Here is a 25,673-nt window from a genome sequence, read left to right on the forward strand (position 1 = left end):
TGGACAGATAGAATCTACCTGAACCTGATGCTTTGGTTTTGTGCTATAACAGCAAATTTGCACAGTAACTACCCCTGTTAATTGGCACACATTATTGCCGATTTTACATGTTTGAACCTAAAGCTATGACCAGCTGGATGCCTGGGGGCTGCTACATCAGCCATCTATCCAGGGGCTCTGCTGGTTCTATAATAATGGAATCTGCTAATCATGTGTGAGCAGGAGGACCAATCACAGCTGCAGTCTTTGAATAGAGACTTTTGATTGGTTCTCCCATTGATTTTGATATGAATGTAGTGGATGGTTGTGAATGCATCGGTGGCCTATTGCTACTACCATTCTTTCTTGCTAAATGGAACATAACTCATACTAAAGTCAGTGTTTTTTTTTGTGTGTGGTAGAATCAAAACCTGAGGAGTAACGGTAAGAAACAGCATCAAGACTCTCCAAACCAAAAGAAGAAGGCAAATGGGGTCCTCAATTCGCAAGTCAAGCCACAGAATAGTGTTTTGGTAAGGCACAACATTTATTTATGACCTTAAACTTTTTTCTGTTGTACAATGTTTCCTTGATTGTTTCCGAATACATTGGTATTTCTCATCGCTATATCAGTATTGAATAACCTATGCAGCCAAGTGTAGCATTTTTATTATTTGCCAGTAATTCTAATGAAGACATTTTATGTAGAAGTTAAATAATAAATAAATTAAAAAAGTCCAAGCTATAATAAAATAAATTGATGCATTGATTCTATCTGTGGAAAGTCCATATAACAGTGTGCTCTACGTGTTTCCAACGCAGTATTATTTGCAGTACATTTTAATCATATTTTCATAGAAATCTGAGCGAAAACTTACCCCTAAGAGGCTCAATGACACGTTTGAAGTGGGTAAGTGTCTTTCTCTTGGTTTTATATGCGTTCTTTCTAGAAATGAGAAAATTATCATCATTTATTACAGTGGTTCTCAAACTGAGAGTTGTGGCACCCTGGGGTGCCTCAGGGCAGAGATGCCATGATGTGTTGGTCCTGAACCAATTCAAATTATTTGTGGTCAGTGTAACAGGCAAAACCAGTGCTGGTGGCTTCCAAACATAAAATATGTGGACAAGCAAAACGAGAAATCCTGTCCCTCACCACATAACTGAACATAAGGATGATTCATAAGGACAATTTATTTTATTCTGAATTTCTCCGTTACAAACTTTTGATCTAGAGATGCCGTGAAAAAAATGTTTATACTCTAGGGCAGTGATTTTCAACCTTTTTTTTTACTCGCGGCACACCGAACAATATTTGAAAATTGCCAAGGCACACCATCAGTTCACCCACAGGAAAAAATAAAAAATAAAAACACACATTGGCACTCACAGTGAAAAAAAAAAACCACACACACATTGGCCTACACAGAAAATACAATCACATTGCTCCCCACATAAATCATGTTGCTCCCTACATACATCCTATTGCTTCCCACATTAATTATTCACATTGTTCCCCCCCATAAATACTATTGCTCCCCACAGGAGAAATAAAATAACAAATATTAGCCCCTACCGATCAGCTGTCCTCCTCCCTGTCCCTCAGTGGCGGGGGTTATTCATAGTGGAGTGCTGCAAATACTGAGCAGCGAGCGGTCGGGCAGGTGTGGATGTGGGCTGGCAAGGAAAGCTGTGGATGCAGGCGGGAACTGGAAGTTGTGTATGCAGGCGGGTGGGCTGGCTGAGTGATGAGACGCGGTGGCCGTGACCTGTGATATCACACCGCCGCGTCACCAAGGCATAGGTCATGGCCGGAGCATGACTGATCCGCTAAGAAGAGCCTGGGCCAACAGTTCATTCTGAAGGTGCAGGAAGCTGCTCTGGCTCCGCGGCACACCTTGCAACTGGTCGCGGCACACTAGTGTGCCACGGCACACTGGTTGAAAAAGACTGCTCTAGGGTGCCGTCATTCAAAAAAGTTTGGGAACCACTTATTTATTACCATTTCTCGATCATCCTGCAGCATAATCAAATATTAGCATTTTAATAAAAAATAGATTGAATTTTTGTGATGTAGGATAATAACACATAGGGGTCAATTTATTGAGATGCTGGGGTGAGTTGCCATTGGAATGGTGTGGAAATGCTGCCAACGCCACTGTATGACACCTTGTAACTATAGCGACTCAAACAGCATGTAATACAGTACAAGGGTGTGGTCGGTTATCTCAACACTCGTTATAGAGATAGACAACAAACATATCTAAAAAATGCTTCTTTTGTACTAATTTTATACATATAGCCAGGATTATTTAGCAGTGCTCCTTTGTAGTATGAAGGACCTCTTCTAAACAATTTAATGACAAGGCCAATTGTGGTGAGAGACCGGGTTGTTTACAAAATGAGAATTTTGTTTGTTCTAGTCTTGTTGCTTCGAGTTACTGATTCTGTAATTCAGAGCACCAGGACTAAAATCATTTGCATATAATGTTCTTCAGCACATAGTTTGCACAATATATAGATATATATATTAACCAGTAATGAGGATGCACAAACTGAAAATGGGATACTCCCGCAAAGCTCCAAAGTGATGTCTAGTGTTTGTGTCCTAAGAAATGATTTTGCACATCACAAAGCCATGCAATTCAGTGCAACACAAACATAAGCATATAAATAATTACCATGCACTTATTTGCCAGACTCTGCATTTGACTCTGAAGGACAGCAGTACAGTCACTCTGAGGATGAAGCTTACAATGGGATCGTGCCGTACCCCTTCTCTTCAAAAGCCTTCTTGGGCTTCCGGTTTGACAGGGATGCCATCATGAAATCCTTGGATCTCTGATCCACCAGCAGCTGCACAAGTTTCACAAGTGCTGCGTCGTGTCGCAGCCGGGATCGAGTTTTAATCCAGCCTTACCTTCCTCAGGTGTTTTTCAGGATGTGCAGGGATTTTCTGGTGGTTTGGAAAAGGTCTGTCCTATGGACATGGCTTGCTACCTGGTTATGTTCCCTATGTGATTGTGAGTGACTTGTGGGCGGTGGTTTTTTCTTCTTCTTGCACTGTTTTTGCAATATTGACTTTTATACACACTAGTACCTTCTCAGTGTTTTACTCTCCTGTCATATGTATTCAGTGGACACTGTCTAGATGTAGTTTGTATTAACAAACTGTCTTTTCTTCTCTTCTCCCTGACATAGATGTGACATTTGGTTTACTATATATATCATTTTTTATTTTTTTATGTTGTAGCTTGAATGTAATCTGGATGCATAGTCAAAGAGGAGTTCAGCCTTGCTGCAATCACTTGTCAGTCATGTGCTTATGTTGTCTTGTGTAATCTCTACTGCGGATTAGCAGACATTGACCTCTTCATGTATGAAGTGGGTACGTTTTTTTTCAGGGTTGAACGGTCATCACTGTTTCTGTCTGTCCCTGTAATCTTCTATACAAAGCATGACAAATTAGTGAAAATATAAGTGTGTATGTAATCCTAACTATAGTAGGACTCAAGGTGGATCTTCTCGTTGAGGCTACACTGTATTTACACACTTGACGGTAATGTTCAAGCACATCAGTCCACTTTATGTCTACTGCAAGCAGTTCATTCTTCCGCTGTTGTATACAGTATGAGATTTGGAGAAGACTTAGGAGGAATGTGTCTGCTTTTGTGGGGATTGTATGTCCTTTGCCTTAGGTTATCTAATTGGTATACGTTTAATTTGCTGTTTGTCAGGATCCCGGCGGTCAGGAGACCGACGCCGGAATCCCGACAGCTGGCAATGCTGGCAGTCGGAATACCAGCGCAACAGGACTATTCCTACTCATCTACAACACCCATAGAGTGGGAATAGAACCTGTGGCAAGCACACCGAGCCAACAGCGTGGCGAGTGCAGCAGGCCTTTGCGCTCACCCCGCTGCCGGCATATTGGTGGCGGGATGCCGCTGTTGGTATATTGATGGCTGGCATCCTGGCTGCCGGTAAATCATACTGAATCCATCTAATTATTTCACCCACTTTGTGGGTAGCAGCTGCTTTGTATTACCCATGACACCCATATAACCGTTTCCTGAGACTGTCACCAATCAGCTTGGTTCTGTTGTAATAGAAACAGGTGCAGGTCTGTCAGCCACTTAGTGTTTCTGTTGGCAGCTCACGCACCCTCTAGTTCATCACGTCAAGGTAAAGAGAAGATTGAAAGAACATTGGTGTGGCCGGACCACTTTCCTTTGTGATCGTTTAGAGACCGAGACGCAAAATTCAGCCAAGTTATGTCTTTATGTACTGTATGGACTGCTTGTCCTATGGAGTAAACAGCACCCTATAGTATTCTCAGATCCTGGTCTGCACTGATATACTTCTCCATCATTCATACAAACAGTTCTGAGAGTAGCACTGTGTCCATGACCATGACTGTTAGGGATACGGTCGTTAGGTCGACACAACTTAGGTTGACCGTCATTAGGTCGACCACTGAATGTCAACATGGGCACTAGGTCGACATGCACTAGGTCGACAGGTCAAAAGGTCGACATGAGTTTTTCAAATTTGTTGGACTTTTTTCATACTTTACGATCCACATGGATTACAATTGGGAACGGTAACCTGTGCTGAGTGCAGCGGTAGCAGAGCGAGGCACCTCGCGAGGGGACGCAATGTACTAATTAGGGTTCCCCGTCACTTTACGAAGAAAACACCCAAAAAAAGTCCAAAAACTCATGTTGACCTTTTCACCTGTCGACCTTTTCACCTGTCGACCTATTGCCCATGTCGACCTTCAATGGTCGACCTAATGACTGTCGACCTAAGTTGTGTCGACCCAACAACCCGTACCCTTCTGTTATGGGACTCATTAGGTGTGCAGCAGCTCTAGACAGCAGCTTCTGTTCTGGGAGGTGACGCTATCTGTTTTCTGGATGTATTTTGTAGTTGATATGTAGCACAACTTTAGTACCTTCAGGTTTGGGGAAAGTGATGTTGGGCGATGAAATCCTCAAAAGGAAACCTAGACACTTATTTTCTTTTTTTTCTACAGCATGTTTTGTGATATGTGTTTTAATGAAACTTTCAGCAAAATGGGACATAGATACTGCTTTCTGATTACACTTGCAAAACTACCATCAATTACGTTTCCTCTTGGAAAAGAACTACTGGTAACATTCAGAAGTGTATGTATCATGTTTGTGAGTGTAGGAGATATTAAGCTGTGATGGGCCTCCTTGTGCACACTTGTATTACTGTTATTAAGCCTAGCACACTAGATTGGGCTAGATTGCACAGCAAATGTGAACACATTATCAAAACTCTTTCAAAGTATGGGAACCTTCTGTTTAATGTACACGTGATGAATGTTACAGGATGTTTCTTATTTGATTAACTTATATTTTAGAGTTTAGTTTGATTTGTGGGTGGGGGGGGGGGGTTGGGTTGGGTGGTGGATTATTTTTCTAAAGCAATAATTATTTTATTTTAAAAAGAGTAAAAGTGATTAATGAGCTCTCTACATTAAAGTAGTTGATGTGGTCGGCTATCGCTGGGTTTGTGGAGGCAGCCTCTTCTCGCCATGTGACGCTAGCTTGTGCGCTTTCTTACAGGTGCAGATTTAGCAAGTTTTTAAAATAACATTGTTAATCCCCGTACACACTGGGTGACCGCGACTAATTAAAATCAGTGCTATATCACTGATTGCTAATTAAGGGAGATCGCCAGTGCATACACACTGAACGATATTAATGAATGATATCGTTCAGTGATGTCATCTCCCGCACTCCCCGAACATGCAGCTCAACGATATTGTTAAAGTTGAGTTACATGTTCGATAGATAATGCCTGAACGAGAACGACCGGCGGGTGTGCATATCGTTCATTGTTCCGGCATTCGCACTAGGCAATATGAACAATAGATTGTTTAAAAAAGATAATTATTGTTCATATCGTCTAATGTATCGCCCGGTGTGTACAGGGCTTCAGTCTATAGATGTTTAATACAGGCTTACTGTGGCCCACCTACTTAAGCATTGATCTTCACCTTGAACAGTGATCAGCCAGTAGACGTTGATAGAAAATGTAATATTCAGAGATGGATTATGATTGGGTGTAAGTTTTGAATGTTGTCCTCTATAGCACTGAACACTCCCTCCCTTTTTCATACTCCTCCAACTGGCAATCAGTAAAACCAGAGATTGGAATTTAAAAGAGTAGGAACCCCCAGTGACGCGTTTGCCATTTAATTCCCGGGAATCATGTAACGTAATACAGGGATGACATATTCAGTCAGGCATGTCCTGCTGCCTGCCAGCCTACATTGCAATAAATGTTATGATGTAGCCAGAGATTTAACACCCTTTTTAAACCAGGAAAAAATTGCATACAAGCTCTTTAAATTCCTATCCACATTGGTAGTTGTGAGCCATATATGTAATTTGTTTACTCTTTCCCTTTTTGTAAGCAATACTGTGAAGTTTCTACATCCCAAAGACTATGTTATACACTGGGGGGGGAATTCATTTAGCTGCAAAAAATGCAATAATTACCACAGTAGAACTTTTTGCGGCTATCGCACGAAAAGGGCAGCGAAAAGCGGCTACGCAGGTATGCGCATTCCCGCGATGCAACCTATTCAATGCAAATACACGGAAACAGGATTCATGCTATAAGTCTTGTCTGCAAAACCAGAGGGAAGTGTAGATGAAAATAGGGAAATCTGTCTGTACTCCCAAAAAAGCCAAACTAATATAGGAAAACAGTATAGAAGTGTATTAGAAGTCATAATAAAAAGATTTGGGGTAATTATAATGTGCCAAATGGTAGTTATATGCATTTTTCAGAAAAAAAAGGTAAAACTGATAGAAAGCAAGTGTTTTTTCCGCAAAATAAGTGCTCAATTTAAAATTGAGGGTACATAAAATAAAGTATATATTTGGGTCATTTTATGCTACTTTTAATAAACTTCCAAAAAAACAATAATCCCAATAACTCCTACCTGCAAGCCTAAAAACACTTATCCCACCCATAAAGTATCCCAATATACATTGTACCCCATTTTCTATCATTTTTCCATTTTTTTTTATCACAAAAATGTTATTATTGTCTAATTAAAAATTTCTAAGTGCCTCTTCAGAGGGGTATCCAAGGGGTTCTTATCCAAATTCCATAATTTTTACCTTAAAATAGCGATTTAGTTTTTCCCCACAACTTTTCACCTGCTCAGGAGATGGAGAAAATAATTTTGTGGTAAACCTATGGAGAATAACCGTCAATAATTTTTCACACACAGTTAAATAGCGGCTTTTCACGGGTTGTGCTAAAAGCCCCATTTAGATTGTAAAAGCTGCATTTTGTGGTTAATTGAATTGTCCCCTCTTCTTTTCTACATGATGTCTGGTACAGTACCTAATGGGTGCTGCTCTGAAAACTTTATTTAGGATTTTTATTTTTTAAGTAACCGGACATCGCAATCATTGAAAGAAGTTTACGCAATTACACCTTACTGGCCAAAGAGTCAATTATAGTTGAGTCCAAGAGTTTCATTTGTGCTGGCTTGGAAACTTGCATTAGTCAGTCCACTTTGACTGGATTCCCCTGATTGTGTACAGTAATTGGTGGTATCCTTTGAATCTTGTCACAGAACTTTTAGACCTTATATTGTCCGTCTTTTTTTCTCTCTACTCGCATGGAATCTATCCTCTGAGGGGAGTTCATACTTCTGGTCCGAACCTAGAGATACAAATTATAGAGACTTGCTAACCATTACACTTCCTTGGTGAAGTGGGAAACTGGAAATGAATATTACTCTAATGAAGGGGTAGAAGAAGCTGCTTTGGTAGAGGATGTTTAAAATCATCACACACCAACATAAAGCTTGCCATTGATTTCAGTCTGGAGTTCTATCCATCTAGTAATAAACTATTACATAACCGCCATAAACCAAACTTGTCAAACCACCTTTTTCTTTGGTTTCAGTCTTGATTATTCTCTTTTTTTCTTCTTCTTGTTTTATGTTGGTGTGTGATGATTTTAAACGTCCTCTACCAAAGCAGCTTCTTTTACCCCTTCATTAGAGTAATCTTAATTTCCAGCTTCCCACTTCACCAAGGAAGTGTAATGGTTAGCAAGTCTCTTTAATTTGCATTCCTATACAATACATTCAGTACATATATATTTTTTACAATAATATAAACTGACAACTTCTTTTGGTTAATATGCTGAATTAGCCTGTTTTTTTTGTTGCTTAGGGAACATAGGCAGATGTATTATCCTGGGGAAGGCATAAGGAAGTGATAAACTAATAAGTGCAAGGTGATAAACGCACCAGCCAATCGGCTCCAATATGTAAATTAACAGTTAGGAGCTGATTGGCTGGTGCGTTTATCACCTTGCACTTATCATTAGTTTATCACTTTCTTATGCCGTCTCCATTCGTAATACATCTGCCCCATTGGGCCTAATTCAGAGCTGATTGCAGCAGCAAATTTGTTAGCAGTTGGGCAAAACCATGTGCACTGCAGAGGGGGGCAGATATAACATGTGCAGAGAGAGTTAGATTTGGATGGGGTGAGTTCAAACTGAAATCTAAATTGCAATGTTAAAATAAAGCAGCCAGTATTTACCCTGCACCGAAACAATATAACCCACCCAAATCTAACTCTCTCTCCAAATGTTATATCTGCTTCCCCTGCAGTGCACATGGTTTTGCCCAACTGCTAACAAATATGCTGCTGCGGTCAGATCTGAATTACCCCCTATGTGCACTGCAGGTGGGGCAGATATAACATGTGCAGAGAGTTAGATTTGGGTGGGTTATATTGTTTCTGTTCAGGGTAAATACTGGCTGCTTTATTTTTACACTGCAATTTAGATTTCAGTTGGAAGTCACCCCACCCAAATCTAACTCTCTCTGCACATGTTATATCTGCCCCCCCTGCAGTGCACATGGTTTTGCCCATCAGCTAACAATTTGCTGCTGCGATCAGGTCTGAATTAGGCCCATTATTACAAGATTTAAAATAAAGTAAGTAGCATGATTTAGGGACCTATTCATCGTGGGACAGATGGTGAGTTGCGGAGGCAGATACTTATCTACCGGGACAATTCAGCTGCACATTTGGGACCTTGGTTCATGCATGCTGATGGCTGCAGGCCATGTAGTGCAGAGATGGCATAGGGATCCGATGCGCATGTGCAGTACGGGTCTGTGACGTTGGTAGCAGACTGTCAGTGATTGATAGTCTGCTGTCGTTGACATTCTGCTGCGGTTTGGGTGGGTTGGGCATGCACACTAAGATGAAGCTCGGGTTACTTATGCAGGTAGGAAGCAACCGCCTCCTGCTGAATGAACATATTAGTGCTATTGCTGCTGTTTCCATGTAACCAACAGCCATAGCACCTTCAACTACATGTGAATCGGGCCCCAACTGAGACGCATCTCTCAGATTTCACAGCCACGTTCACATGGCCCACATTCTAGCTGTGCTATTTGTAGTGTACATCATGGCTGCCATTTAAAAAAGTGCTTTACATAAAAGGTATTCTCTCTCTCTCTCTTTTTTTTTTTTTTCGTTTTTTTTTCGTTTTTTTTTTTTTTTTTTTCCCCCCCGTTTTTATTTTCTTCTATAACTTAAGTGAGTTCATAGTCCTCCCAGGTGTGCTTTATGATAGAGAGGCATCTTGTGTAGCATTAAAGTCATTTCTGTTAGTCATCTAAAACAGCAATTGGCCCTTAACCATTAGGTGGCATTTGACGCCATGCTCGGTGAGACCGTTAGTAGAAGTAGGCAGAGGTGCTCCTCTTGCGAAGTGTGATCTGCCCTGTGATCTGTGTAACATCCAGTTTGGGTCCTGGAATGTGCCTAGGTTTTTGCCAGGATCCATTGATTTAATGAATAAGATGATGACGCTTGTGCAGGGAGAATTGAGATATTTGTCAGAAGTTATTCCTTGCAAAGTGTGAAGTAGACGAATGTGCCTAGTCCTGCAGAGTGTTGCAGACGTAAGGTTTCCTGTATTGAAGTAATATGAAGGAGCGGAGAGTGAGCATCTTTAGGATTGCAGCTTTTCTCATTCTTTCAAATCAGACTGTCTTCAGGTCTTGTTCTATACTATTAACACAGCCCATTTGTCACTTAGTTGAAAAACGTAAGTTTATTTTCAGGAATCGGGTAAAACAAAGTTGTATTAGTTTGGACTATGGGCCTGATACAGAGACGGACGCAGTGGCGATGTTCCCAGAGTTAAGTGATATTTTTTTGCTACTCCATATGTGGTAATGTCTCTGAAACCCTTACCCAAGTGTACGATGGCATTCACAGTTGTGTACAGCATCGCTGACACTTCAAGCGGTTTGCAAACCCTGGGCATTTCAGGATGGAGACTGGGAAGTGGCCTAAAATTAACGCTAAAAGGGGCTGTTTTCATGGGCGTGTTATGGCAGTGTCATGGTCATGTCCAGGAATCCTGCTGCTTTCCCCATCACAATCCACCGCTTCAGAGGCCATGTTTAGCTGGATTTGAGGAGAGTAGCTAGAGTAGACCCTAGGCTACCACAAATGTCCATTGCACAACGTGTTCTGTTGGTTTTGGAGTGTTTACAATCTCCATCGCAATTCCACAGACCACAGAGCCTGAAAGTGGGAGTCTCTGTGCTCGTACGCTCCATCACACAGCGAAGCACAAAGGGAAGGCTGAGATTAGCATTTGCATATTTCCACAACCGCTCTTGACAGTGCGGCTGTATTACCAACCATCTCTGAATCAGGCCCCGTATTTACTGTTTGCATGATGTGCCTCTAATGATCTTCAGCTCTTTGTTTTCCCAAAGTTTCCTTCTAGCTTATGATGTCATCTGTGTAGTTTGCCTTTGAGGCCTGCTGGGGCAAAGACCAAGCATTTAGTGGTGCACATGCACCAGGACCTGAGGCCCTTTAGGGGGGATATATAAATCATTCCAGTTGTTGAAATGCTGTGAATATATATATTCAGTATTACCTTCTGGAATTTCTGCAGAAAACTTCTATCATAAATAAAATGTGAATAAATGAAAATACAAATCACCAAAAAACTTTTAAATGTCCTTGTTCCTAAATGATCGTTCTCCTACAGCAGGTTTTGCATGTGTATGCAGTAGAAAGTGCATTTGTATCCAATGCAGTTGGCATTAATGTGACACACTAATCCATGTGCTTCCCCATATAAATGATTAGATGCAATTGTACAAATATGGCTTCAGAAGAGCATTTGCTCTGACGGTCTGCAGTTTCTTAGAGTTATGTAAAATATTTCCTTTAGTCACAATGGTTAGCATGCCATGTACCTGTTGTAGATTGTAGACGTTGTTCCATCAGTGTGGGCCAGGGCCGGTTCTATCCCTTGTGGTGCCCCGGGTGAAAATAGGGGTGTGGCTTCATAAAGGGGCGTGGTCAGTCATGCCCCCTGTAGAGTTGTGCCCCCAGTAGAGTTGTGCCGCTTACAAAAAAAAATATATAAAACAAAAATAAATTAATACGCACCATCCCCGCTCCTGATTCCTGACCTCCATCTCCGGCCGCCGGCGCCGCTCCTCGGATCTATGGGAGAGACGTCATGACGTCTCTCTCATAGCACAGCATAGACACTAGAGGTCAATTAAGACCCCTAGCGTCTGTGCCAGTCCCACAATGCTGTGCTGTGCGCGATGACGTCATCACGCACAGCACTGGGGGACACCACCAGTAGCGGATCTTGCCACGGCGGCAGCGCCCTCCGGAAGGCGGCGCCCCGGGCAAAAATCCTGTGTGCCCGTAGCAAGATCCGCTACTGGTGTGGGCGGTTGGGAGATTTTCGGTAGTTTGTGGAAGCTGGCTGGATTTGTCTTGTTGAGCAGAAAACAGCTGCCATAGAGTGTACTTTTCTGGATGCTTGATTGGCTGGGATCAGCTTAGTCCATCAGTATTACCAGCTCTATAACAATGCTGAACATTCTGTATAATGATGGATCAGAAAGCGATTTACTAAGGACAAGCTAGACTTTAAACTAGTTACCAGCCCATCAAAATGACAGAACAATATAACAGTAATGTCAGTGATGACAGCTGTGCGCACCTAGTATGCATCTACTGACCACCGGCGCGCAAAACACTTTAATTCCCCCCCAAAAAGGTGAGTAGCAGCATTAGCCTTTTACTATATTGGATTCGTTAACAATGGACTGGAGTAAAACTTATTTTAATGGCTTTTTGTTGCTATCTTATGCTGATTAGTGTATGTGCCTAGTTCTCCTGCAAGAACATGTAGGAATTTGGTTAAAGCAAAATTAGAATACTGTTATTCCTAAATAGTTATAACCTGGTGTATGTAACAGGCCTCTGTCCGCTGATTTATTTAGCAGGAGTGGCGCTATAGCCCGTAAAGGTTTGTTTTTAGTTTACTTGCATGTTTCTCAGTATACTACAGTAACTGGGCTGGTTCCTGCCATACTGTCTTCTGTTTGGTAACCTAATGTACTCAATGCAGAGACTTCTTGAATTAATGTAGGTCTCATTTAGACGCAGGATTTTGGGGTCTATTCATGAAGAAGTGAAAACAGTGGAGATAAAGACCGGTGGAGAAGTTGCCCATGGCAACCAATCAGCATTTCCCTTAAATTTTATAGAATGTACTTGATAAAGGCTTCCTTCAAAGCTGATTAGTTGCTATGGGCAACTTCTCCACTGGTCCATTTCTCCACTCTTTTCACTGCTTCATGGATAGACCCCTCTATCTGTGAATTGTGAACAACATAAAGCTCCTGGGGAATTGGGTCTACTTACATAGACTGCACGGATAGGAGCAGGAGTATATGTCTGCATTATTTTGTGTGTTACCTGTTCATGCCATGTATTTCATGACTTCCTGTGGAATGCCCATGTTGGCATATACATCTGTACATGACTGCTTTGCATTGTTGCACTGTATGTTTCCCATTCTTGTAGTCAGCTTGATGAAAAGTTTGATATGAACCACTTTTTCAGCTTTAGGGCCCTGTGTACTTTGCGTATTCTAGTGGCTTCACCACTACCAGAAGATATAGGATTACTGGTAAGATATACTATGTAAGTAATGCAGAAGACTGGCCTGTAACATATCCCAGCTTAGGGATGAATGTGGTCTCTTTCTCCAATGATATGACTGGGACTTCTGCAAAAATGATTGTTGTAAATTTGTATTTCCAGTGTTACACTACCAGTGATCTGTTTGTTTGTTTGTTTGTTTTTTTTTTTTTTTATGACCTACTGGGTGTCTATGGGGGGGGATATTCAGTTGGTAGTAGGGTTTACCCAGCAACTGATTTCTAGCAATAATCCCTGCGGCACAGGGAAAGGCTATTCAATTAAATACCCCTTTTCCCGAGCCTAAAAATTGTGCTTAACGCTGCGTAAACTGTGTGGGTTTTTTTTCTCACACGCGACCCAATATTTGTGGTGATTTTTCACACAGACTTTATGGGCTCGCTTGCAGGACTATGGGGACTCACGGGCGGGGTAAAAATTTAATGAGTCCGGTGAAAAACTGCTTTGCCAGGTCTGGTTTCTGCCAGAATGAATAAATTACAAATTGTTAAGGAGTATTATTGTTTGTATGTTTTGATTTACACAGGGAGGGTAATTTACTGACATAGCGAAGTTGCCAATCTGCACTAATACCAAACCAAAGCACCAAATCAAAGCACCAAATCAATGAACAGCTTTTCTGTCTGCTGTAGGTTGTAGAATGGAAACAAATGTGGTGTTGATGTGATTTTAGCGCATGTTCCGTCACCCCCATCCCCCAGAAATCATCTCCATGCGCCGGTTGTCCGGTTCTCCCTTGTGCTTTTAACTGAACACGTTACCCAGGTCCAACTCTGCTTGCTGCCCAGGTTGGATTCCTGGGTCACTGTTTTGGGACCCTTTTCCAATGAGCCATGACCCGGGTTAACTCGGCAATAGCTTGGGTTATTGCTGCAGTGGAAAAGGGGTTTTAGTAACATGCAAGATGTCTATCCTGTGTGATCTTAGCAAGCACTTTGCTCTCACTGCGTTGAACATGTCAGACCCTGCATCTAAGATCACTGCATGAAAGGCTACTTCAGTATGATGTCATGTGTATGACACAGCTGTGGGGATGCTGTAGACTGAGACCTCACTGATCATAGCAGGAGCTTTAGGACTAGTGCTGTATATACTCTGATAGAAGATATTGCAGTGCAATAACATTTTACCAATTAAATGCTTTTATAAGTATATAAAGTACATCATTTAAATAAACCTACTGAAAAAAGGGATATCGTTTAAATTTGACATGTTAGATCTGATGTCTGTTCTGTAATTAGAGGCGTCACAAGGGGGCTGCGGGCTGCACCTTGGTGTCACCCTTCCCGCGGGTAATACCAAAATGCTGGTTCCTCCACAGTGACTGAGGGCCAGTTGCTGCAGTGTGACAATGCAGTGCAGCCAGAATCCACAGAGGCTGCCCAGCATCTCCAGGGATGCAGGGAACGCCCGTAAAGTAGGGTAATCGGGGGCTTCCTGTGAGGCCATGCCCCCTGTAGTGATGTCAGCAAGTTACTTCCATGAGTCCATATTCCCTACCAGCGAAGCCATGCCCTGTTTTCTGGTGCGTCCAAGAGATCACTGGGTCGCTCTGGCTGTCTCCGACAGTTACTGCCAATGTTGAAATATAGTGTTCTGTATCAGAATGTAAACTGTGCAGGCATACTGTACCTATCCTATCTAATCTTTTTTTTTTTTTTGCTTTGAAGCGGGTCAGCTGTAAGATAAAGTGAACAATATTACTGGACTACTGCTGGCCACACATTAGGATATTTAGGAACTCTGTGAATATACTACAGTTGGGTTACTAGCAGGTATTTTTTTGAATCTGAGCAGAAGGCAACGGCTATTGGCAGTTTGTGATGTGGTCGTATAACTGCACTACTTGACTCCAGTTATATTGGGAGAGATGGCTGTGTGTGTCTAAGGGGGAGATGTATTAAGCAGTGATAAAAGTGTAGAAGTGGGCCAGTGGAGAAGTTGCCCATGGCAACCAATCAGCACTGACGTAACATTTATACTTTGCATACTATGAAAGTGTACAGAGCAGCTAATTGGTTGCCATGGGCAACGTCTCCATTGGCTCACTTCCCCACTTTTATCACTGCTTAGTACATGTCCCCCTAAATTGGTTATTGACTGCGTTTCTTTGGGCTTAGAGCTTTACAGCGTACTCTGAAGTGAATTGTCTTAGAGAAATTGAAAATAAGAGAAGAGAGCCATTATATGCAAGGAGTGTGTCAACAATGGGCATATAACTGTAGATACAGGAATGCAATACTTAGCACTGTACATTAATCATTGTGTGTACATGTGTAGACATATACAGTGTAAGGATTTGTGTTTCTTTTAAATCATGGTCACTATGAACTTTTTTTTATGAATGTATATTCTATGGTGTGTACCAGTTTCAGTACAGCACTGAACACTGAGAGCAATGCAACTTCTAAGTGATGGAGTCTTCTCGGTTTAGGACCCATACAGACGTGCAAATGTTTCCTGTGATTTTCTTAGATCATATTAAATGCACTGAAAGCCCAAAAATGAATTGAGCAAATAGACCTGTATACACGCTTTCTGACACACGTTCGTCAGTTTTAGCTTCAGAAAATTCAAATTCAGAAAAGTTAACACAATGTTACTCACAGTGGTACTTACCAAGTTCATAGTACACTTCTCTCCAGGGAAGTTTGTGAAGCATTAATGAAAGTGCATCTAGTAATGAAAGTGCATCCAACATTCTAAAGCGAGGACACAGTGCAAAATCTTGTTGTCTTTCTTACCCTACGTTGTACCTGTCACTGGCCCTCATTCCGAGTTGTTCGCTCGTTGCCGAGTTTCGCTATATTGCGATTAGTCGCTTACTGCGCATGCGCAAGGTTCGCAGAGCGCATGCGCTTAGTTATTTTACACAAAAGTTAGGTATTTTACTCACGGCATAACGAGGATTTTTCATCGTTCTGGTGATCGGAGTGTGATTGACAAGAAGTGGGTGTTTCTGGGCGGAAACTGGCCGTTTTATGGGTGTGTGCGGAAAAACCCTGCCGTTTCTGGGAAAAACGCAGGAGTGGCTGGAGAAACGGGGGAGTGTCTGGGCAAACGCTGGGTGTGTTTGTGATGTCAAACCAGGAACGAAACTGACTGAACTGATCGCAGTGGCAGAGTAAGTCCCGAGCTACTCAGAAACTGCAAATAAATTTCTATTCGCAATTATGCGAATCTTTTGTTCGCAATTCTGCAAAGCTAAGATTCACTCCCAGTAGGCGGCGGCTTAGCGTGTGCAATGCTGCTAAAAGCAGCTAGCGAGCGAACAACTCGGAATGAGCGCCACTGTAAAGAGGCTAAACTTCTCGGCTCTGTAATTTGCTTAAATCAACAAAAATACTGATCTGGTTTTTGGTTTGTCCAATAATATAAAGGCATATTTGTATGTTCTAGATTGCGGAGTTATTGCTTGCTAGAGGTACTGAGACCTGTAGTTAGTCTGAGGATGATTATGAGTAACTTTAAAATAAAAATCCAAAAGGGGAAAGTATTGTCTTGTTGGTTGCACAGACTGTAAAAGTAGATATATACATTTGCTTCAAACTGTATTTACAGTATTGTTTCCCACTTTCCCCCACCTCCCACGGAACATTTGCATGCCTCGCTGTAATGTATATGCATGCACAGTACTGCCTGGCTTGTGAGAGATTTTGTCAGCACTTAGCCAGCATAAGTAGTTGGAGTGTTCTGTATGATAGAAAATACCCACTCTGACTGTATAAATAGATGCCTCATACACAATGGCAGTGGTTCTCAAACTGTGTGCCGTGGGACACTTGCAGGGGTGCCTTGGTTTGGTGGTCCAGGACCAATTCAAATTATGGAGCAGATGTATTAACCTGGAGAAGGCATACAGAAGTGATAAACCAGTGTTAAGTGCAAGGTGATAAACTCAACAGCCAATCAGCTCCAATATGTAAATTAACAGTTATGAGCTGATTGGCTGGTGCATTTATCACCTTGCACTTATCACTGGTTTATCACTTCCTTATGCTTTCTCCAGGTTAATACATCTGCCCCATTGTTTGGTCAATGTAATAGGCAAAAATAGTGCTAGTGGCTGCCAATCATAAAATATTTGGACAAACAGAAGCAAATCTTGTCCCTCACCACATAACTGACCCTAAGTATGACTTATAAAGACAATTTACTTAATTTAATATTTATTTCTACATTTTTCAATAAGAAACGTTTGGCGTAGGGGTGTGTGGAAAAAAATCTGATACTCTAGGGCGCTGTGATTCAAAAAAGTTTGGGAACCACTGCACTATGGGCTCGATATGTTGCATATAGTACAGACTGAAAGCTAGATGCACATTAAACTGTAAAAATTAAAACCAAAGAAACCAGAATACAGTATGTGCAATACAGCCACTTTCTGCATGTAGTTGATTACTAATATGGAAAGTTTGCCAGTTGTAATAAGAAATGGCTTTCACTTATCTGTATCCCTAGTACTGTCAGAGCTTAAGTGGTTCCGAAAAAGTAGCAGTGTCTGCTTTGGTATCCAAATGGTAGGTTGATCACTATTGGCAGACATGGGGAAAAGGTCGACACTGTAAAAAGGTTGACATGACTTTTTATTTTTTAATTATCAGATTTTTAACTTTTTCATACTTTACCATCCATGTGGACTACGATTGGGAATAGTAACCGGCAACATTCAAGGGGACGCGGTGCACTAATTGGGGTTTCTGGTCATGTTATGCAAAAAAACGACATCAAAAACATTTAAAAATCTCATGTCAACCTTTTCATGTGTCAACCTGTCCCTTGTCGACTTTTTCACTGTGTCGACTTTTTCTCCATGTTGACCATGTCCATGTCGACCAATTGATCCATAACAGTCTACTGCCACCTGACCAGGTTGGGACATCCGTCCCTGTACTGGGGGTGATGCAGAATACAGCCACTGCATTTGTGTGACTTATACAGCTGCCATGAAAGAAGGCACATCCAGCTTTGAGGCTCACTTTGTACAATCAACCTTTTTAATTATCGTACATATAATTAAGCTTAAAGCTTAAATGATGGTGTGTGTTGGACATTTTACATTTGACAAGTCTTGGAATTCTTTACATACTTCCTAATTTTTAATTTTACTAATTTAACCTAAAAAGTAAACATGTTCTAGTTATGCATTACTCCACCTGTGGTTTAAGCTTTGTAAAGGATTGGTAAAACAGAGTTGAACAGGGCCATCGCTGCTGATGTCAGTGGGAGTGTATGTTCCCTGGCTCGTTAGGAGAAGTTTGACTCCTGGATTTGACTGTCATGCTCCTGAGCTCTGCAATAACCCCCAATCCTTTAAAACTAGAATAAGTTATGTTTTCTGTCTCATTACCCCCACAATCTCTCTTAATTAAGCTTGTGATTTAAAAGCTGAGCCATGCAGCTCTGAAAATGCATTATATATTCCTCTAGCTGTTTGTACCTGCAAATGTAGATGTGAAGTTGTGGCTTATAATAGTAGGTAGGTGCAGGGGCGTTTCTACAGAGAAGGGGGCCCGTGTGCACCTCCGGGTGGAGCCCCTCCTCTGAACGGCGATGTAGACTCCGGCAATGTGCCGGAGTCTACTGCGCATGCGTAGGTCTCCAGAAACATGGTGCCCGCCATGATCTGGAGACCAATTTGGCTACCGCGCATGCGCGGTGGCCATTTTGGCGGCGATTTCCGCCGCGGACACTGCTTCCACCACTGGACTCCGGTAAGGTAAGTATTTAAATGGGTGCAATGTGTGCGGTGTGGGCACCCCCTGGACCCAGGGGCCCGTGGGGCACCGCACACACTGCACCCATTATAGAAACGCTAATGGGTAGGTGTATTCTGCTCTTAGGTTGTAACTAAAACCTCTCTATTGATAGCTGGTTCTATAACTTACAGGAGTTATGTTATTTAAAAACAGAAATCTGCTATTGTATTGGTCAATTTATTATCTGTTATAATGTGTTTCATCATGGTATATTGGGTGTTTATATTATGTTTATCCATTCTCAGGAATATGTGCTTACTATCTCTTTCATGTTCTTTCTGTTAGCAATCTCATCTGTACGGTGTGCTGATGCTCCATATAACCCTTCAGCGAGGCAGGTACACGTCAGAGCTGTCAGTCATGCCAGTACCTCCCACTTCCTTTAAGTCAAGAGAATCTACCAATCATAAAGTATGCATAATCTCTCCTTTCTAGGTCTGATACTCGTATGTAGTAACATGGCTTGAGAAAGCTTGCTGGTGATTGGTGGAGGGAGTTTATTTGGTGTAAGTATAGTAGTGCTGTGTGAGCAGCTCATGTGACGGGTATGATGGACATCTCTAACCGAGACCTCCCTCTGTTGTCAGATCTGTAGTATCAGTATGCGAAGATGTCCAAGGGATATTTAACAATTGCTGCGTTTCATAGTCACTGGTTCTGTTTGTGGTATTTAAAAAGGCTATATTATTAAATACAAAACCAAGACTGTTCCGTATTTAATATTATGTTGCAGTACTGCCAACCGCTTAGTAAATATGCCACACAGAATCTGAAAGAGGAAGTAAGCAGGGGTTCCTGACACAGGAAGAGAAACGCGAGATTACATGGTGATGTTTGGCCCATACGTTTCAGTCGTATTTAATTGTTTCATGATGCATCTCTGTTAGGTTGTTCACACATTGCCAGATTTAGTTATTTAATTGACTATTGGATTTGGGGGTCTGTCATGTAAGTGGAATGATGAGATTACACATGATGCCAAACTGCTATATCAAAATCATTGGCATCTCCAGCCAAAACCCTATCAATCCGAAACCTGATCATTTTGATTTTAACGCATTGAGCAATATCTGAGTAATTGTGTGAGTGCTGGATTACTGAATCTGAAAGATGTATGTATGTATGTATGCATGTATGTAGTGTTCACTCTAGGCTGTTTTAGTAGGGCGCCGTGCCCTGCCCGTTTTTTAGAAGGCAAAACCTGCCCTGCCCCTTTTGCGGCGCCCTGCTAGAACAGCCGCCCGCTTCCTGCCCTCCCAGCGTGTAAAGATGCTGTGCGCATGCGCGAGGCATCCATTCACGCATTGGGAGAGAGCTGGGGGAAGCCCAGCCCCGACGGAGGTGCTGGGCACGCCCCCAAAAGTGACATCGCCGGCCACAGATGCCCTCTATAGTAGCGTCTGTGGGCCGCACCGCCCACGAAAATTATGGGGGGCGTTGCCACACCCCCTAATTTGCATGGCAGCGCCCCCGTTTCGGGCGCTCGCAAATGTGCCCCCCGAACTCCGACGCCCTGCCCCTGCCTCATCCTAGGGGGAACACTATGTATGTATGTACAGTTTTAGGAATAACCATGCAATCAGTGCTCAGCCTGCTGCATGTGCACTTTAAGCACCACTAGTCACTATCATTATAGACCTCAGGACCGATTGTCCCACCACCTCAGAAATCATGGCTGTCATTGCGTAATGCTTACGAATAGCGGAGAATCCTTACACTTGGTTTGGAACACTTGAGTGTAGCAGAGGAACTCTGATCCTAAAGTCTTGTGTTTCCTATACAACATGGCGAGACCGAGGACCGGAGTCTTTATTATGTGTGTATAATGTGCATGTTTTATCTGTATTGGCTTCAATAACTCTCTTTGAAAATATAATATTACAATATACAAAACACACTTAAATTCTGAATTATGCATCACTGTATACACACATGTTCCCAGCGGGCACAAGCTACACTAATCCTCTCTGTATACAGTATGTTTTCATTTTCTGCCCCACTGTTGTGTCTACTGCTGCTTTAGGCCGGGGCATTTGTCGTGTTGTGCTGCCAGTGTGCAGTATCTGTGTGTATGAAGTGGTGTTCTTTCCACCCAATGTGTACTGCTGCCTTAACAATGTCACCTGTGTATCTGGCTGCATGGGATGCACACCTGTCATTTACACTGTTCTTTCCTTGACAGCCGCACTGAGTTGCAGATATTACATTAAAGTGTGATTTTATTCAAATCTCATTTTGTTACATTAAGGAAAGGGAACCTATAGTAATTGGAATACATAGGCACCTATTATAAACGTGTACACCTACTTTTCAGTACAAAAAATGGGGCCAACATGGTGGCATAGTGGCTTTCTCCATGGTCATGTGGATTTCCAAATACATATTGGCTGGTTAGTCAGCGTCTGATGAAAATAACCCTGATGTGTGCATTTCTGTGCTAGAGAATTTAGATTGTAAGCTCCATTGGAGCAGGCACTGATCGAGTAAGCATTCTCTAATGTATTGGTGCTAAATAAATAAATGTAACCAATGAACTCTATATGTGTATAGATCTGACTTGGATGGGATGGGAAAGTCATCCGCTATGGTTTGTGTGGTTATGGATTATCTTTACGCTCCAACTTTGACTGAATAAGTGACAAATCCCCCCTGTACACAATGTAACACACTCTGCTATACATCTCACATCTATTAAATGCAGCTTACCTTTATGAACTACTGTAACAGCATTAAAGGACAACTAATCCCAAAGTACACGCCCCAAATACAAGCTCTACTAATATTTACAAGTCCATTACTAAAAGTTGATTTGGGTCGATTTGTTTCTTTATCAATTTTGTGTTTCAGGGTCTAAATCCCATATTTACTAACAGATGATTTTTGACATCTATTAAAAAAAGACAAATCATCTGTTAGTAAATGTGGAATATAGGGTTATGGGGCCTAATTCAGACCTGGGTGCGGCAGCGCACGCAAGCTGAAGACCAGTGAAGTGTGCGCTCGCGCAGCAGCCGCACTGCACGTGTGCACACAGTGAGATGCGATGGCAACTCACATGTGCAATAGCCTCTGCCTGATTGACAGGCAGAAGCAGTCGCGGGGCACTTCTGCTGCGTTTGGGGGGTGCGGTCCGGACAACGCAGGTGTGTCTGGACCGTTTGCAGGGAGGGCCATGGTGGCTGCGTGACATCACACGCAGCCACTGCAACCCTAAACATGGGTAGCCGCCTGCCTTCGCAGCTAGGCTGCGTAGGCAGAGAGCTACTCATCAGGTGTGAAAGCATTGCACGGTGGCGATGCTTTTGCATGTCTGCGGGGAGGGCAGGACCCACCATGCGGGGCGGACTTGCCCTGTGCTGGGCGTCCCCCCGCATGCCACAGATTTTGATCGTAGATGTGCGCTCAAAATCAGGTCTGAATTAGGCACATAGTTACTGAAAGTCGTTCTGGGTCGATTCTTGGTTGCTTTTGTGTTCCAGGGTATACATTTATGAACAGATGATTTTTCACAATTTTTTTTACACTTTTTCAAAAATCATCTACTAGTAAATGTGTGATACAGACCCTGAAACACAAACTCGTCCACATATTGACCAAAAATGAATCAAAATCGACCCAAATCGAATTTTAGTAAATATACCCCCTGTGTCATTTCACTGGGCTACCTACTAAGGGGGTAATTCTGAGTTGATCGCAGCAGGAACTTTGTTAGCAGTTGGGCAAAACCATGTGCACTGCAGGGGAGGCAGATATAATATGTGCAGAGAGAGTTAGATTTGGGTGTGGTGTGTTCAATCTGCAATCTAAATTGCAGTGTACAAATAAAAGCAGCCAGTATTTACCCTGCACAGAAACAAAATAACCCACCCAAATCTAACTCTCTCTGCACATGTTATATCTGTCCCCCCTGCAGTGCACATGGTTTTACCCAACTGCTAAAAAATTTCCTGCTGCGATCAACTTGGAATTACCCCCTAAATTCTTTGTTTTATTGTCCACCCCTGAGTTTAGGGAGCTTATTAGATGATATTGGAGTGCTGATTGTGCAGGGAATATTTGTGTACACCCAGCAAAGCTGCTGTCCCTATTCTTATTGTCTGCTTCCTTTCTGACAATAACTGTTAGAGAACAATAATATTACAGTCTTCTGTATGACCATTATATATCTGCGAATGTTATTAGTAGCTCTTTTATAAAAGTTAAAGAATATATTATGTGTCATAGTCCTCATCTGAATTGTTATTCCATAGATTTATCTCCCACCCCACCCAAACGAAGCATCTATCTAGATGTAGTAACGGACTTGTGGAGCCACTTAGAGCCAGGCAGCTACTTCAGTTACCATGCGGACTCTCCTCCAACTGTGAAATTAATGAATTATACATATTCTGTTTTTTGTAGGTCGTGGACCGCTCAGTAAGGAACATTAAGCATGTTTATATGAAGTTGCCTTACCCATGGTTACTGGTCTCTTGCATTTCTCTTACATAGTTGTAGAATAGCTTTTTGACAATCATAATAATAATCTACTTCTTTAATAGAATATACCACATGTTAATACTCTTTGGAAATTTAACAATGTGTGATTATTTTATAAACCAAATAAAGTTAAATAAGACGATGTAGTGAACTTTTTGTTGTGTGTCAGCAGCATGGTATGGGAAATGTCAGTTTCACTTTTACTTTTTTTCCACTGCAGCTTTTTATGTTTGAGGAAAGTTGGAGTGTTTTATTATTATTATTATTATTATTATTATTAATAATAGTAATAAAAAATAAGCCAGTGCATACTATGCCATATATTATGTGGTGAAAACATTTAATGTCAGTATTTTACTGTTACCTAGAAGACTGCACACCAGTTACTCAGACCTGCCCCCACATTCTAAACGGATTCCTATTTCAGAGTTATGTAAGACAAATAACCAAGATCTTATTTATTATTTTGAATCTATCAGCTTATCATTAAAAAGCATACATAATTCTGTAAATTAGTTTAATTTACTTGAGAGGAATGGCGGTAATGGGAATTCTTAGACTGCGTTAAATAGTAGAAGGAAAGCATTTCCCAACAATAGAGAGTAGTTAAAGATCCTGCAAAACTGAAGTGCCCTGGTTGTGTCATTACACTTCTTTTAAATGCATAAAACTTGTTTAATGCCTCCAGCCCTTAAATGTATTTTTAGAGGAGAGCGAATCGCAAAAACTATTAGCATATTAAACTGAATCGTGGCATTTTGTTGCACTATTTACAATGCACATTTCCATTGTATGGCTATATCCTGTTCTAAGCTAGTTTCAGTACTATCCATATGTATGTGTACACTAGTAGAATTGTGATTCAGTAGTCATTCCAATATCCTGGTCTGTGGAAACACCAATAAAAAAATTAGCCAATGCATATATTTCAAATACTCCTTAAAATGTAATACTCCATCTTCACAAATTAATATTTGTATGAACTTTTACGTATTGAGAAAATAAAACCAGAAAAAAAGCCAACATATATATCGTATAATGAAATCAAAAGCAAAAGAAAGCGGAAATACATGTGTATATAAATTATGTAGGGATATAGAGATGTCTGGAATAGAACAGTAACAAAAAGTAATACATAAAAAATAGAATTAAGTAATGGTGCATAGACCCGGTGAGATTTTGACTGTAGCCCAATTTTGACTATGCGATTTCCCTTGAACTCCCCGGAGCCAAGAATCACCAATTTTGACTATATTTACTTGCGATTTTGGCTATGGACGATTTTGACAGCTCATTTCAATATCGGGATATTTAAGGGGGACGTAGATCGGTATCGCAAGCTAATATCGGTCACTACTGGAAACATGCGATATGCACTAGATTGTACACAACATAGTGAGCATTGCCATGCCTGCACAGTCTTTTTTTCTTGAGATACTTGCCCTGTGGGGCTGTGCAACGGCATCGCAGGGTGTATACACACTGTGCGATATGCACCATCTTTTATTCCCATATGGGCTATATAGTCCCAGTGGCGTCAGAAGGGGGCTGCGGCCCGCACCCGGGTGTCCCCCTCGGAAGGGGTGACACCAAAGTGCCAGCTCTTCTGCAGTGACAGGAGCAGAGTGCTTCAGTGAGATAATCTCCTGCAACGCTCTGCTCCTGTCACAGATAAGAGTCGGCACTGCACGCTGCTCAGTCTCCACGGGGCAGCCAGCATCTTCGGGGAAGCTGGACATGCCCCCGGAACGAAGGTGAAAAGATCAGTAAGACCACGCCCCTTTTAAATTAGGCTACACCCCTTTGCAGACGCCTGCGACTGGGGGGGGGGGGTACTAATACAGAGTACGCACTGGTTGTCACTTGATGCCTCTGTATAGTCCATATTGGTAGTTATATTGCACCGTGTATATGCACCTCAAAGGATGCAAGGGAGAAGCGAAATGAAGGAGGCGAGAGATAGCTGATCGCAATGTGGAAATTACAACATTTACAAGGCAATAACTGTAAAGGAGTCCAGATCAAGACCTGAAGAATTATGATTACAATGCAATAAGGGGGTATGGTTTCTATGTTGGTGGACACAGGGCAGACATTTGCATTTCATAAGCAGCTGAGGTCTTGTACTCCATCCAGGAAATCAGGTCCCACTAAAATTCTACAAATCTGTCAGCCAAAGAGAATATCTTCCATAGACACGAAGAGTCAAGCCTATGAATCTAGGGGGGGTCATTCCGACCTGATCGCACGTTAGGTTTTTTCGCTGCAATCAGGTCAGAACTGCGCATGCGTGTACCGCAATGCGCAGGCGCGTCTTACAGCTACAAAGCGGATCATTGCTGGGCGATGGATTGTATGAAGAATCCATTCG

General features: G+C 41.9%; 1 protein-coding gene across 2 annotated transcripts in view; it reads left to right on the forward strand.

Annotated features, from left to right (window-relative positions):
• The window catches only part of DCP2 (decapping mRNA 2), an 89,641-nt gene extending 66,197 nt beyond the window's left edge, over positions 1 to 23,444 (forward strand). Inside the window, exons 9-11 of one of the 2 annotated variants that reach the window (XM_063964135.1) lie at positions 402 to 512; positions 838 to 889; positions 2,679 to 4,409. In XM_063964135.1, the coding sequence (XP_063820205.1) occupies positions 402 to 512; positions 838 to 889; positions 2,679 to 2,824 (309 nt within the window). In that variant the 3' untranslated portion in view covers positions 2,825 to 4,409. Of the gene's footprint in view, positions 1 to 401; positions 513 to 837; positions 890 to 2,678; positions 4,410 to 23,224 lie in introns of those variants that run through there. The other variant, XM_063964136.1, reaches the window with a different exon arrangement.
• The last annotated feature ends 2,229 nt before the right edge of the window (positions 23,445 to 25,673 follow it).

This window comes from Pseudophryne corroboree, chromosome 1 (genome assembly GCF_028390025.1).
Source record: "Pseudophryne corroboree isolate aPseCor3 chromosome 1, aPseCor3.hap2, whole genome shotgun sequence".
Classification (NCBI taxonomy): Eukaryota; Metazoa; Chordata; class Amphibia; order Anura; family Myobatrachidae; genus Pseudophryne; species Pseudophryne corroboree.